The sequence below is a fragment of the Carcharhinus amblyrhynchos genome, chromosome 13 (genome assembly GCF_965287045.1).
Source record: "Carcharhinus amblyrhynchos chromosome 13, sCarAmb.v2.hapA, whole genome shotgun sequence".
NCBI classification, from domain to species: Eukaryota; Metazoa; Chordata; class Chondrichthyes; order Carcharhiniformes; family Carcharhinidae; genus Carcharhinus; species Carcharhinus amblyrhynchos.
The window spans coordinates 59,843,630-59,858,105 of NC_137336.1; the positions used below are offsets into that span (position 1 = coordinate 59,843,630).

Consider the following 14,476-nt stretch of genomic DNA (forward strand, 5'->3'; position numbering starts at 1 on the left):
ATAGAGGGAGATGGGAGATAATGATGTGGTACGAGAGCAAGGAGCACACAATTCCCACGTGTAGCAATTTGGGAAAGAAATTCAGACTCAAAAGCCTTCAACGCCATAGCTTCAGGATGGTCTGAATTACAGGTGATTGCAGACAGGAAATGTAATGAGATCAGACCAATGGGTAAGTGCACCATTTAATGTAGTGCCAAGGAATAAGTATCAGGAAACTGCTAAGTAAGATCTTTAGTGTCTGCTGCATTAATATATCTGTCGATTTCTGGGTATCAGGTGAGAACAGGATGGGACTCAGCAGATGAATTTCTTGGAAATATACAGTCTAGACTCAAACTTGGCAAATGATAGCGCTTGTGGAAAATGCTCTAACACGGAGATGTCAAGTTCGGGGAAAGAGGAGTAATTAGAGAAAACTGAGGAAAGAGAAAGAAAACATCTGTGTTTTATGCTGACACATGCTCAGGCACTGCTGTATTTCTGTGTTGTCAGGAACATAGAAAGACTGAGTTGGTATTTATGTAATGTCTTTCACACCCTTAGGATGCACCAAAGCGCTTCACAGCTAATCAATTATATATAAATTGGAGTCACTATTTCACGTAGGGAAACACAGCAGCTAATTTGCAACCAGAGAGGTTGACAATGGATGACAATGTGATAAGTGACTTGTTTAAATTATTTTAGTTGATGGTTCAGTGTTGACCAGGATAATGGGGAAAACTCCACTCCCTCATAATACACCCATCTGAGAGGGCAGACAGAGATTCCATTTAATATCTCCTCCCGAAAGCAAAGCAGTGCCTCAGTAATGTATTGTTATGCCAGGAACATTGTAACATTGTGGAGGTAATGTTACTAAACTAATAATCCAAAGGCCTACACATGATTCAAATCCCACAAACTGAGATTTAAATAAAATTAATTGGTAAATCTTGAATAAAACGCCTGTCTCATTGGTGGGTGGCACAGTGGTTAGCACTGCTGCTTTACAGTGCCAGGGACCTGGGTTCGATTTCTGGCTTGGGTCACTGTGTGGAATTTGCATATTGTCCTGTGTCTGCATGGGTTTCTTCCAGGCACTCCAGTTTCCTCCCACAGTCCAAAGGTGTGCGGGTTAGGTGGATTGGCAATGCTAAATTGCCCCTTAGTGTCAGCGGGGTTAGGTAGGGTAAATACATAGGGTTATGGGGATAGGGCCTAGGTGAGATTGTGATTGGCGCAGACTCAATGGGCTGAATGGTCTCCTTTTGCACTGTATGATTCTATCATACATACCCATTGGATTATTGTTTAAAAACTCACGTGGTTCACTAATGTCCATCCAGGGACCAGATTTGCCATCCTAACCCAGTCTGGCGTATGCGTGATTCCTGATCTTGAGTAATGTAGTTGACCTTTAGCTGCCCTCTGAAGTGCCCCAGCAAGCCACTCAATTGTATGAAAGCACTGTGGGTGTACTTGTACCACATGGACTGCAGCAGCCCAAGAACATTCAGTCTCAGGGGTGTTGAGAAATTCCTGTCCCATGACATTCCTGGACCCATACTAGCTACCACCTTATGGGACTGAGAACCAGAGATGTTCCTGAGGGTGAATAGTGACCAACAATTTCGCACAGATCCTTTCATGTAAATTGACTGCAAATCTAACTAACTGTGAAACTCCAGTACCTCATGATTGAGAAATTTTCAGACAAGTGGCCTCATCCAGACTGCTAATGTCTGGATTTAGTTTTTGGTTTTGCTGATAACAACCCATAGAATACCAAAGCCAGTGGGCATCTGCTATCTCTGGAAGTCATGTTGCCCCCTATATGGCTAGCTGACCTTTTGATTGAAATATATGGAAAGTGCTATATAAAGGCAAGTCCAGGATTTGATATTACTTTAACAGCTCAAGCAGCAAACATTAATTTCAAGTGTCCCTCCTAACTTTTCTCTGGCAAATCAATTAGTTGATGCAACGGAAACCCAGCTAATGTGTCTACTCAACCTAATTATAAGATTGTATTTTTATGGGGGAAATAGTTGGAAAATCTCCCCACAATCTCACAGAGAGTGGATGGAGGTTGAGGATAGCAAGTGTTAATCCTGAGATGCAGCAAGGAATGTGACAAAGAACGTGCGGGACTGTGTGAGGTTGGGGGAGGGTGAAGAGATTGGTGGGGGAAGGAGGTTGGGAAAGTAATGAAATGCTCCATTAGATGCATGTGAAATCATGTATCTCCCCAGCAAAGGGCTAGCCTGTAGCACAGATTAAATATGTTTTATTCACGGGAGTAGCAGTATGCAACTTCTTAAAGCTGAATTATGCTGTAATTTTGGTGAGTGCAGCTTTCGTTGACTTGAGGTGCAAACATGCTGTGTATGTAATGCTGAAAAGCTGAGCTGGTCTGGGTTCAGTAGGAAGGTGTATAGGGTTGAATGAGATTTCTGAGACAGGTGGAGTGGGGGGTTGGGGGGGGCGGTGGCGGTGACATGCCTCTGCAGCTCATGGCAGGAGGTGGCTCGCCCTTGCTCAGCAGTGGGATCTCCTGGGCTCGCTAATGTCAATGGGATCTCCCATTGATTCCACTCCACACCACCAGGAAACCAGAACATCCCGCCGATTGGCAGAACCAGAAAATCACCTCCAGGGCCACCAGTGACCCTGAATGCACTTAACAGTTGTCCAATAGATACCTGAAAACACCTGCCTCATTTTCACCAGGTTCCAGTAGCATACTGCAAAATACATTTGATACGTATACATCAATATGTGGCCATTATCTACAGTGCGGTGGTGTGCAGTGAGTGGCAGGCCCGGTGCGCACGTCATGGGTGAGATGAGTGCGGGATGAGCGGAGAGTGGCGGGTTGGGTGCACACACACTGAGTGGTGGGGTGGCTGCGTGACAGGGTGGGTTAGCAGTCGGGTGGGTGTGGGGCGAGCGGCATCATGGTGGTGCGCACAAAGTGACGGGGTCGACACATGCACAGCCGTGGGTCTTAGCATGCACAAAGTGGAGGGGTCAGTGTGTACAGAACAATGGGATCGCAGTACACAGAATACTGAGGAGGACAGCTTGCTCTCTGACCTTTTCGTACTTCTCCTGTTTGTTTCTGTTCCAGAGCTACTGTCGAATTGTCCTCCTTGTCATTATGATTCTGTTGCCAAACTCGCATTAACTGTTCCACAGTTATTGATTCTATTTTTGCTCTAGGTGCTGTCAGGTAAACATCGATATGACTTGCAGTCTGCAGCTGAAATGTTATTAAGTTATATTTTTGTTGCTGCTTTGCAGACGCTTGGAACAAAATTTGATCAAGACTGTGGGAGCCGGAGCCTTCAGCCAGTATAAAAAGCTCAAGCGCTTGTAAGTAGACAAGAGGTTTGCTAAAATCTGGTTCACTGGAAGATTGATCAAGTGTGTGATCACGACAATGATATTGTAACTGTGCATGTGGTGGCATTGTTTAAACAGTTTCACTCTGCCCTCGCCCCTTTAGCCAGTCCTACAACCACAAGCTCTGTGAAGATAACTACGCTGACGGAGAACAAATGAATCCATCAGTGAGAGAGAGCTGCCGGAGTGTGCTTTTGATGTGTAATGTTTGCTATGCTGTGCCCTGGTTTTTAGTACAGGGATTCTTGTGTTGTGCTACAGGCGGGGATGATTGTATCTGTTGTCTGCTTCACAATGGTTCGAATCCATGCGTGTTAATTGTCTAAATGTGGCCAATTAGTGACGATGCTCCCCTGAGGGAGGTAAATGGGTCTCTTTGAGGATGAGGTGGCGAAACAGTGGTGACGGAAGTTGGAAGTCACGTCAATCATTCATGACACAGTCGATAAAGAGTTACCTGAGTCAAGCAAATCTGCATCCCCCAGGGTAATGTTAATATGTGACTAAGCAGCTTGGCTTGCGAAAAGAACCAGGAGAAATACGCCTTTTCAAAATACCTTCAGGAAACTATAAATCAATGCCAAACAAATAGAATGGGCAAAGCTGGGATGAGTGGGGGGAAGTTTACCAGTGTTCCGTGCTAGTTAAACTCCAACTCCCACTCTCTCTATCTGCTCCTCAATTTACCTACTTTCACAGCATCACAGAAACTTATGGCACAGACAGAGACCATTTGGCCCATGGTTTCTGTGCTGGCCATTTAACAACTATCCAGCCTAAATAAGGGCATCCAGCTCCATATGGACTTGAAATGAAGGGTGGGATTTCACAGCCTTGCTTGTCCTCAAACCGTAAAATGCCACCCAAGATCAATGGACTTTTCCATTGTCCGCCTCTTGCCCGTTCTGGAGGGATGGTAAAATTCCGGCCAATATTCTGTTTCTCTCTCCAAGGATGCTGCCAGACCCACTGAGTTTTTCCACCATTTTGTGGTTTTCTTTCAGATTTCCAGGTCTGTAGTATTTTGCTTTTAATCCTATTTTCCAGCTCTTGCTCTCTAGTTTGTGACACTTGAGGTGCATATCCAAGTGTTTTTAAGTGTAATGAGGGTTTGTGCATCTTCCACCCTTTCAGTTTGTGAGATTCAGACCCCCACTAGTTCTCTGTAGCCTCCCTCACGTGGTCACACCCTTTCTCTAATGTAGTGACGGACACTGTATGCTTTACTGGTCTAACTGATGTCTTGGACAGTTTGAGCATAACCTCCCTGCAATTGCACTCTATGCCATGGCACATAAAGGAAAGTATCCAGTCTGCTTTCTTAGCCAGCCTGCCTCCCTGTCCAGCTACCTTCATAGGCATGCACTCCAATAGGTACCTCTTTTCCTTTATACCTCCCAGCTATGCACTATCTCTGTATTGTAGAGGAATTTTACTTTCCACCATCAGTGGTCTTTCTACCCTTTGGAAACTCTTGAGCATCATATTGCAGGAATTTTGATAAAATTCCCACATGCTGCTTTGTTGCTTTGCCAGATACACGAGAAATGTGTATCCATGCAACTTGAGACCCAAGGTTACAGAAGCCAACACCCTCCAAATGATGTACGCAGGGGCAAAGGGAGGAAAATCTACCAATAAGCATTTACCACTTGATTAGCGCAAAAGGTGACTGTGTACCCATACCAAGGCACTAGCCTTACGTTTGAATGGAGGAAGTTTAAGTTAATTTATTTGTGTCACAAGTAGGCTTACATTAACACTAGCAATGAAGTTACTGTGAAAATCCCTTAGTTGCCAGACTCCAGCGCCTGCTCAGGTACACTAAGGGGCAATTTAGCCCCTTAGGGGCTAAATCCACCTAACTAACATATCTTTGGGCTGTGGGAGGAAAAGGGAGCAAATCCTCGCAGTTCCAGGAAGAATGTGCAAACTCCACACAGACAGTGACAGCGAGTTTGCTATCAAATAAATCAGTTGGACTTAAACCTGGTGTTGTCAGACTTCTTACAGTGACCCAAGCCAGGAATCGAATCTGGATCTCTGGCGCTGTGAGGCAGCAGTGCTAACAACTGTGCCACCGTGCCATCCCAGGAAAATAGAATACTAAGAGCAAAAAGGCTGCAAATTTGGAATGATGATAATGGCAGTCATGAACATGGGGGAAATGAGGGTTAAGTGTCTCTGGAGATTCTCTCCATCAGCCGATGCCCTGTGGAAACATAGAAAAAAGGTGCAAATCCCTTGTTGAAACCCCACAGGTATTCTTTGCCAAAATATTTGCCGTCAACTGCTAAGGACATTGTGTGGAACTTTCCCAGTTTAGCTCCTGGCCAAACCACGGCACCAATAGCAAGTGAGGAGCTCATTGCCAGCTTCAGCTGAACGTGCCAAGGCTCTTAAGTCAACCACAGCATTACCATCTTGTCTCTGGGTTCCTGAACCAATCGGGATATGTGGGCAAGATGATGTATTGATCCTGCCAATTTCTAGTTAAAGGGACCCTGGCATAGTTACAATGAATCAACGAGAGCACTGGGGAGGGACAGAGACCCCAGGACGGCTCTTCAACGTCAGGCACCTTGATGCCCACTATCAGTGTGTGCCTGTCTGGTTAACAGTGAAGATGGCTTTGTTCCAGAAGGCTGCATAAGTGCAGAAGCTCACACAGGTCAAGAGGGCTCATCCTCTACCTGTAGATCCTGTGCTGGAGATCTGTGCTCCTTGGAGTTGGATTTCTGTGTCCATTCCAACAGCCTGCAAAGCAGCACGCAACTGAGGAGAAGGGAGCTGCTTCTGTTTTTGCTTTTCACCAGAGGTGCATGACGGAACTGCTTTAACTGCCTCCACACTGTAGTGAAGGCAGGCAACAGGGAAGTGTATCTGGAAGTGAGCGAGCCGAACAACTGGTGAAGGCTTCCAAGAATTTGGCAAACATTTGTCAAATTCTGAAATCACTTTCTAAGAAAGAGTTCTGTGGGCACAACCCTCTAATCTGGCCATGGCTGCAGCTCTTCACTTTCACTGACCAAAGGCTTCCCAACCTGTCAGTTTCACTGAAGAAGCTCTCTGTCCTGTACACTGGCCTCAGTGATAGAAACAAATTTCACTCAGCTCAGGAAATAACTCCATTAGCTGTTAAATTAAGTAAAACTTAATTAAAACAGAACTTATTACGGCATTTAAATGCCTTACCAACTTTATTTTGTTCCTTCGTGGAATATGTGTGTTACTATCAAGGCCAGCATTTGTTGTCCATTCCAAATTGCCCTTGTATTGAGTGACTTTCTAGGCCATTTCAGAGTGCAGTTAGAATTAGCCATATTGCTGCATGTCTGGAGTCACACGAAGGGCAGACTAGGGAGGGACAACAGATTTCATAAAATCATAGAATCCCTACAGTGCAGAAGGAGGGCATTCGGCCCATCGAGTCTGCACTGACACCAATCCCACCCAGGTCCTATCTTCGCTTAGCTACCCTGTTAATCCCTCTAACCTACCACATCCCAGGGCACTAAACGTTGATTTAGCACTTCCAATCAACCTAACCTGCACATCTTTGGACTGTGGGAGGAAACCAGAGCATCTGGAGGAAACCCACACAGACACGGGGAGAATGTGCAAACTCCACACAGACAGTGAACCAAGCCAGGCGTTGAACTCGGGTCCCTGGAGCTGTGAGACAGCAATGCTAACCACTGTGCCTCCATTTTCATCTCTAAAATGTGTTAGTGATTCGGATGGGTGTTTATAACAATTGAAAGTTTCTTAGGTATTATTACTGCAACTAGTTTTATATTCCAGATTTATGAATTGAGTTTAAGTTTCTCCAACTGCCATAGAGGGATTTGAATCCATGTCTCCAGAGCATTAGCCTGAACTACTGAGTTACTCGGCCAATGGCATTAATACTGCAGCGCTACCCCCCCTCTTGGCTTTATGGGGATATCCCTCTTCTCTTCAAGCTCGCTTCAAGCTGAACTCCTGACTTCCTCCAAACCCACTTCCTCCTCCTGGATAATAGTGCCCTGCCATTACTGTTTCTCACCTGCAGCGACATACAAATATTTTTAGATTCAACTGACTGGAAATTGTTTGATGTGAACATTAGTGTACATACATTTATGAAATTAGTTTAATTACTACTTAATAATTAAAAATGAGCTTACACATGGAATTGTTTTAAGCTGACTTGTGAAATCAGTTACTTTTAAAAAGGCTGCGACTCTGATAAAATGTCTGCCTAAATCATTTCATATAAGGCATTCATATTTATTCATTCACGGTGGCACAGTGGTTAGCAGTGCTATCTCACAGCGCCGGGTACCCGGGCTCAATTCCCGACTGTCTGTGCGGACTCTGCACATTCAGTTTCCTCCAGGTGCTCCGGTTTCCTCCCACAATCTGAAAGACGGCTGATTAGGTGCATTGGCCATTCTAAATTTTCCCTCAGTGTATTCGAACAGGCGTCAGAGTTTGGCAACTAGGGGGTTTTCACAGTAACTTAATTGCAGTGTTAATGTAAGCCTATTCGTGGCACTAATAAATAAACTTTAAACATATGGTGGTATATCCACAGCAAAAATTCAAAGCCATCACAGTCTTCAGAAAGGCCCAGATGCTAAACAACTGGATGCGATTGACAAACTTGACATGGCAATTTATTCCTGAAGTGAGAGAGCACAGGAGCCAACATTGGGAACGACACACAAGTCTGACAACAGACATTGATCACGCAGTCAGTGATTGGCATGACTTTTTTCATTCAGAACATCAAGGAATGGATTGAGAAAAAGGAGTGCGGGGGCTCGGAGAAGAGAGTATAATCTTGGAGTTGTGGAACATTGAATTTGCTCTGCTGGTGCTTTCTTTATATTAACTCTCCCAAGGCATCACTAGCCAGTAATGATCCAATCTTTCACACTCCTGAAGTAATTTCTTAATTAAGTGTCTACTTAACATATCAGATAAGATAGCAATAATAATAATTACAGTCCCAAGTCTAATTCATCTAAGTAACTGGCATCTTGCTCCCAATGGGCACACAGCCACAGCATCTGAATGCTTTCAAGTTCATTTCCCAATGATATTCCAGAGCATGCCTCTTGTTCTGACTCCAGGTCAATAGTGGTAGGTTTGTGGTAGGAAGAAATTCTCCAATAATTCTATCCTGCAGTGTATCTGGTGTGCAAATTTGCAGTGGCTGCAATGCAGGCGGTGCTTTGGGTGATAACTTTTGCCTTTCCCTCCCAGGTAATGACCTGCTGGGATGGACAGCCTGCCTTTTCTCAAAGCTGCCTAATCTATATCTAGTGGTGAAAATTGCAAGGATTTTATAATGGCCATGTTATTTTTTTATTCACCTGTGGGACATGGGTGTAACTGGCTGGCCAACACTTATTGCCCATTCCTAGTTGCTCTTGCAGGGCAGTTGAGACTCACATTGCTATGGCTCTGAAGTCACATATAGGCCAGATCAGGTAAAGATGACAGATTTTCTTCCATAAAGGACATTGGTGAACCAGATGGGTTTTTCTGAAAATCGACAATGGCTTCATGGACATCAATAGATTCCTAATTCCTGATTTTTTAAATTGAATTCTAATTATACCTACATACATACAATCCCACAGTGCAGGAGGCAGCCATTCGGCCCATCGAACTGCGCTGACCGCAATCCCACCCAGGCCCTATCCCCATAACCCCATGCATTTACCCTAGCTAGTCCCCCTAATACCAAGGGGCAATTTAGCATTGCCAATCCACCTAACCCGCATAACTTTGGACTGTGGAAGGAAACCAGATGAAACGCATGCAGACATGGGAAAATGTGCAAACTCCAGATAGACAGCGATCCAAGCCAGAAATTGAACCCGAGCCCAGGCGCTGTGAGACAGCAGTGCTCACCCCTATGCCACCACGCTGTCTAAATTGCACATCTGTTGTGGTGGGGTGTGATATGGTGAGCTTTGCCTTGAACTGCTGCAGTCCATCTGATGTAGGCACACCCAGAGTGCGAGTAGGAACAGGGTTCCAGGATCTTGACCTTGCGACCATGAAGGAATAGTGATGTTTCCATCCAGGTGGAATGTGACTCGGAAGGATGGCAAGCATGTGGATAATGCATTTGCTGCCATTTTCCTTTTTGGTGATATAGTTGGCTGGTTTGGAAGGCACTGTTGAAGAGGCTTTAGTTGAGGTAGCGCACCTTGTAGATGGGACCCGTTACTGCTATATGATCTGCTGGTGGAGGAAGTGAATGTTGAACGTGGTGGTTGGGATGCCTATCAAATGAGCAGCTTAGTTCATAGGGTAGCTGATTAGACTGTCTCATTGGAGCTGGTCATTGACTGGCACATTTGTGGTGCAAATGTTACCTGCCACTTATCATCCCAAACCTGAATTTGGTATAGACCTGCTGGACTGAGCATGGGCTAATTCTGAGGAGTTGCGAATGGTATTGAACACTGCAATCATCAGTGAACATCCTTATTTTGGACCTTATGAGGGAATCGTTAATGAGGCAGTTTGACCCAGACCCCTGCAGAGATGTCCGGAAGCTGAGGTGATTGGCTTCCAACAAGCAAAACCATCTTCCTTTGTGCTAGGTAGGATGCCAGGCAGCAGAAAACTCTCACTCCAATTCCTACCATCCATAGTCGCACAAGACCACCTTAATGCCACAGTTGTTCAAATACTGCCTTGATACATTGGGCAGTGACTCTCAGTTCATCTCTGGAATTCAACACTTCTATCATTTTTGGGCCAGGGCTGCAATGTTTTCTGGAGCCAAGTGCTCCTGAAGGAATTCAAACTAAGCATCAGTGAGTAAGTGTTGTGATAACACTGTCCACAACACCTCTCATCACTTTACTGGTGATTGACAGTAAATTTAAGTGGTGTGCAAAGGGGCTAAGACTGCACACTATCCCCAGGCTATTTCTAAAACTTTAAAAATTGGACCAGGATCTTTTAAGTGGCTGAATCTGCATCTGTCTGTAATCCTCATACCTGGCAACAGCTTGTTAAACCTGAAGAAAACTATTCAAAGATCCAGTGCATTTCATAATTCAGGTTGGCCAACTCGAGTATGCAAAGAGAAAGGACCCCTGCAAGCTTCCTTTCAGCTCTTTAGTGGGTGAGATAGCCCTTGTCAAAGATAGGATGGAGGTGGGAATTATTTAACCTGGACCCCCAGTTGCTTAAAGGAGTAATATTGCCTTGGTGTACTGCAAACTTGGTCTGCTATTAACTACCTTACAAGCAACCTCTCAGAAAAGGGGCTTTGCCCAGATTGAAACCCCTAGCCCCATCTCCACTACTTTGATCTGAATTTCTGTACCTTCATCTAAAAAAACTAATCTCATTTGTCTGTCTCATTGGGTGCAGTCAAACCTACTGGAAAAGTAAATGATACCTTTTCAGTTTTCAATCTGCTGAACTCTGTGAAGGAATATCTCATTGGACTTGGATTCTGGACCCACACGAAGCAATCTTTCTTTTCTCCATAGTCTCTGCAATGTAAATCTTTCTTTTTCTCTATCTCTCATTTATTTCAAGTGCTCAGGGAGCTACATAGTGACCTCTTGCTCCCACCTGTGTTTTGAGTGTGTGCAAATAAACTAACCCTCCGAGTCTGTCCTATCTCGCGTTTGCTGGGGAGCTATTAATAGAAATTAGATTATGCCAAAGCCAAGGGTCTGGAAAATACACCACCACTTATAAAGGGGGAAGCAAATGGAAATTACCTTTCTTTTTATGGCTGGTGAGAGGAGAAATTAGTTTTGCTTAAATTAACCCCCACTCCTGTCTATAACAGGCAGTAATTGGCTATAGTGGATTTAACCTGTGTTTTGTGGATAAGATATACCTGGGCAGTTATGTGGCCATTGATTGCCCATCCCAGTTGGCCTGCAGTGGCGAGCAGCTTTGTTCTTGAATTACTAGTATTGACTGGAAACTGAATTGGACCAGCCATGATTGAATGACTTGCTAGGCCATGTCGGAGGGCAGCTCAGACGTTGACCTAGCATTATTAATGCATGTCTTGTGATGGTGAGGGAAAAAAAATTGAGTTGATGGCGCTCACCCTGAGTTTTTTTTAGAATTGAAATTTACTTCTGATGCTTCTTTTTCCTCTGCAGAGACCTGAGTAAGAACCAGATCTCAGAGATTGCAGCTGATGCATTTCAAGGACTGCGATCGCTCACCTCCCTGTAAGTATGGAGCTCAATCCAGAGATTTGTCATTGTAAGAATTTTTTTCTTGTCAGGAGAAGTCTAATGAAAGAGTCGCTGACCTTTGTATCAACCTTCATTTCTTTCGGTATTTCTTTTGCTCCCTCTTGTGTTTTCCTTTCCTGTTTCTTGGTTTCCTCTGGACTTAACTAAAGTATTTCTTGCTGCCCTCTCACATTCTACACTCCATAATTTAAGGGCAACCAAAGTTTTTTTTCCTATGCACAGCAAGCCCGTTTGCCCATCACCTTTGTGTATGTTGGCCAGCATCGATTCCTGCTTAACACCTCAGGTGGGTTCTTATCGGCTCACCACACCAATTGACTGATGTGGCAAACTGGTAAAATAGGGCGATAGAAATAGGGTGATAGAAATCTGGTTCATGCTTGATTTCTTGCCTCTCACAATCTTGCTGGCCCCATTCTGCTGGCAAAATCAGCCTTGCATCTGGAAAGAGCACATTGCTGATTTAAGTATTAACAGTGCAATAATCTGGGCTCGCTTACCTTAGTCCCATCACCAGTTGAGCTCCTCATCAGCAAGGATTACAGATAGTCCCTACCAATGAGGCCTGGCCAGTAGAATCGGAGGCCATTGAAGCCCCTGGGTGATTGGGGAGAAAGGCTGGGCAGTGCCACTCTGCACCTGACTGTCAACTTGGCACCCTGGCACTGCCAACCTGGCACCCTGGAAGTGCCCACCAGGCAAGAGGGCAGGGCCTAATGGTTGTGGATGCTGAGGGGATGCGACTTGGGGCAGGGACTGAGCGATAGGGGCTTATGTGTGTAGAGCCATGACGGGGGAGGCGGAGAGAGCTCCATGGGGATTGGGAAGTGGAGCGCAGTTGATCAGCCAGCAGTGATGGGGGTTGGGGAGATGGGGTGACAGATCTTCCAATGTGCTGCGTATACTATGTTACCATCCAAGCTCCCAAATACTCATTCTATAGTTCTTTCAACTTAGTATGCAAGCCAACAAGAATAACTTCTGGAATAAATATATAGCACCTTTAACATAGTCAAACCCCCGAAACACTTCATTTTAATGTGAGCATTCACCGCTCACAATGTGACCTCCTCTGCATTGGAGAGATCAAACACAGGCTTGATGATTGCTTTATAGAACTTCTCCATTCAGTTCACAAATGTGAACCTGACTTTCTTGTCACCTGTCAGTTTAATTCTCCACTTTGCCTCCACTGTGACCTTTCTGTCCTTGGCCTGCAATAGTAATCTAATAAAACTCAACACAAGTTTGAGGAACAGCACTTCATCCTTAGACGATCTACTTTGAGATTTTTGGTCTCAGCACTCGAGTTCAATAATTTTAGATTGACCCCATTTTGTTTCCTTTTTGTCCTGGTTGGTTTATTTTATTTTTGTTCTCTTTCTTGTTCCTCTCTTCTTTCAGACCACTATTCAGGAATTTGCTGTTACATCGCTTCCAGACGTGTATTTTGTTCCTTTATTCGTCTGATTGCCACAGGGAGTGACAATGACAGTTTTTTTTGCCGTACCCCCTCTCACAAATCTCCTTTCTTCTTCTCCCTACCCAACATCCAGCCTTCCCTTCACTTCTTCAAAACCATTACATTGGTAACTTTGCCCAGTCCTGATGAAAGTTTACACAACTGAAACATTAACTCTTTCTCTCTTCTCCACAGATGCTGCCATTCTGCTGTGCAGTTCCAGCATTTTCTTTTTTTATTTTAGATTTCCAGCATCTGCATTGTTTTGCCATTGTGTTTAATTGCTTCATCTTGGCCACTGTATCTTCAATTGCCTAAGCTCTGAAATCTAAAACTCCTGCCATTCTTTATCTTTTTAAAGTGATCCTTAAAAGCTCCTCCTATGCCTAAGCTTTTGGCCACCTGCCTTAACATTCCATCCCTATGTCTTTGATTCATAATGCTCCTGTGAAGTGCCTTGAGATGTTTCATTATGTTATAGGAGGCAGCATGGTGGCACAGTAGTTAGCACTACTGCCTCCTAGCACCAGGGGCCCAATTCAATCCTGGACTCAGGTCACTGTCTGTGTGGAGTTTGCACATTCTACCTGTGTCTGCGTGGGTTTCCTTCAGGTGCTCCAGTTTCCTCCCACAGTCCAAAGATGTGCGGGTTTGGTTGATTGCTAAATTAACCCTAGAGTAGGGCCTGGGAGGGATTGTGGTCGGTGCAGCTTCGATGGACCGAATAGCCTCCTTCTGCCCTATGTTCTATGAAAAATGTGGCTCCCGGTGAAATTTTGAAAGCGCTTTTGATTAAATGTAGTTTTCTCGTAACAAAATTGAGTGTATTGTTTTGGAAGGGTTATTGAACATTGTGGTGGGAAAAATTTCAAATAACATACAAATTCATGAAAGAATTATAGGGTTAATGCCTACTAGTTCCACATATTGTTAGGACCAATAATTCATCCCAGTCAGCACTGTGGGTTACCAGTTGTATCTTTATTTTCATAAGAGCAGAATACAATGAGTGTGACAGGGGTTTGGCCCACCAGTTCAAGGTCCAGCGGGTGCCTCAGGTTGGTTCTATTTGGGTAGTCTGATGCAATTACCAGGCAGTCAGGCACTTATCTGGATGGTGTCAGACTCCTCACTCAAAAGGCCATCAGCTCTCCAGCGCTGGCAGTGCCATTGGGGACAGTGATTGCTGTCAGGACCACACATGGGCCTGCCACAAGGATCAACGATAGATCCCTAGATGGTACCACGTAGAATCCTTACAGTGCAGGAGGAGGCCATTCAGCCCATCGAGTCTGCACTGACAACAATCCCGCACAAGCCCTATCCCTGCACCCCATATATTTATCCTGTTAATCCCCCTGACACTATGGGGCAATTTAGC

General features: G+C 44.7%; 1 protein-coding gene across 1 annotated transcript in view; it reads left to right on the plus strand.

Annotated features, from left to right (window-relative positions):
* Positions 1-14,476, plus strand: part of LOC145351942 (slit homolog 3 protein-like) — a 623,540-nt gene that overhangs the window by 400,403 nt on the left and 208,661 nt on the right. Inside the window, exons 10-11 of the mRNA XM_080201750.1 lie at positions 3,289-3,360; positions 11,535-11,606. Of these exons, the coding sequence (XP_080057876.1) occupies positions 3,289-3,360; positions 11,535-11,606 (144 nt within the window). The remainder of the gene's footprint in view (positions 1-3,288; positions 3,361-11,534; positions 11,607-14,476) is intronic.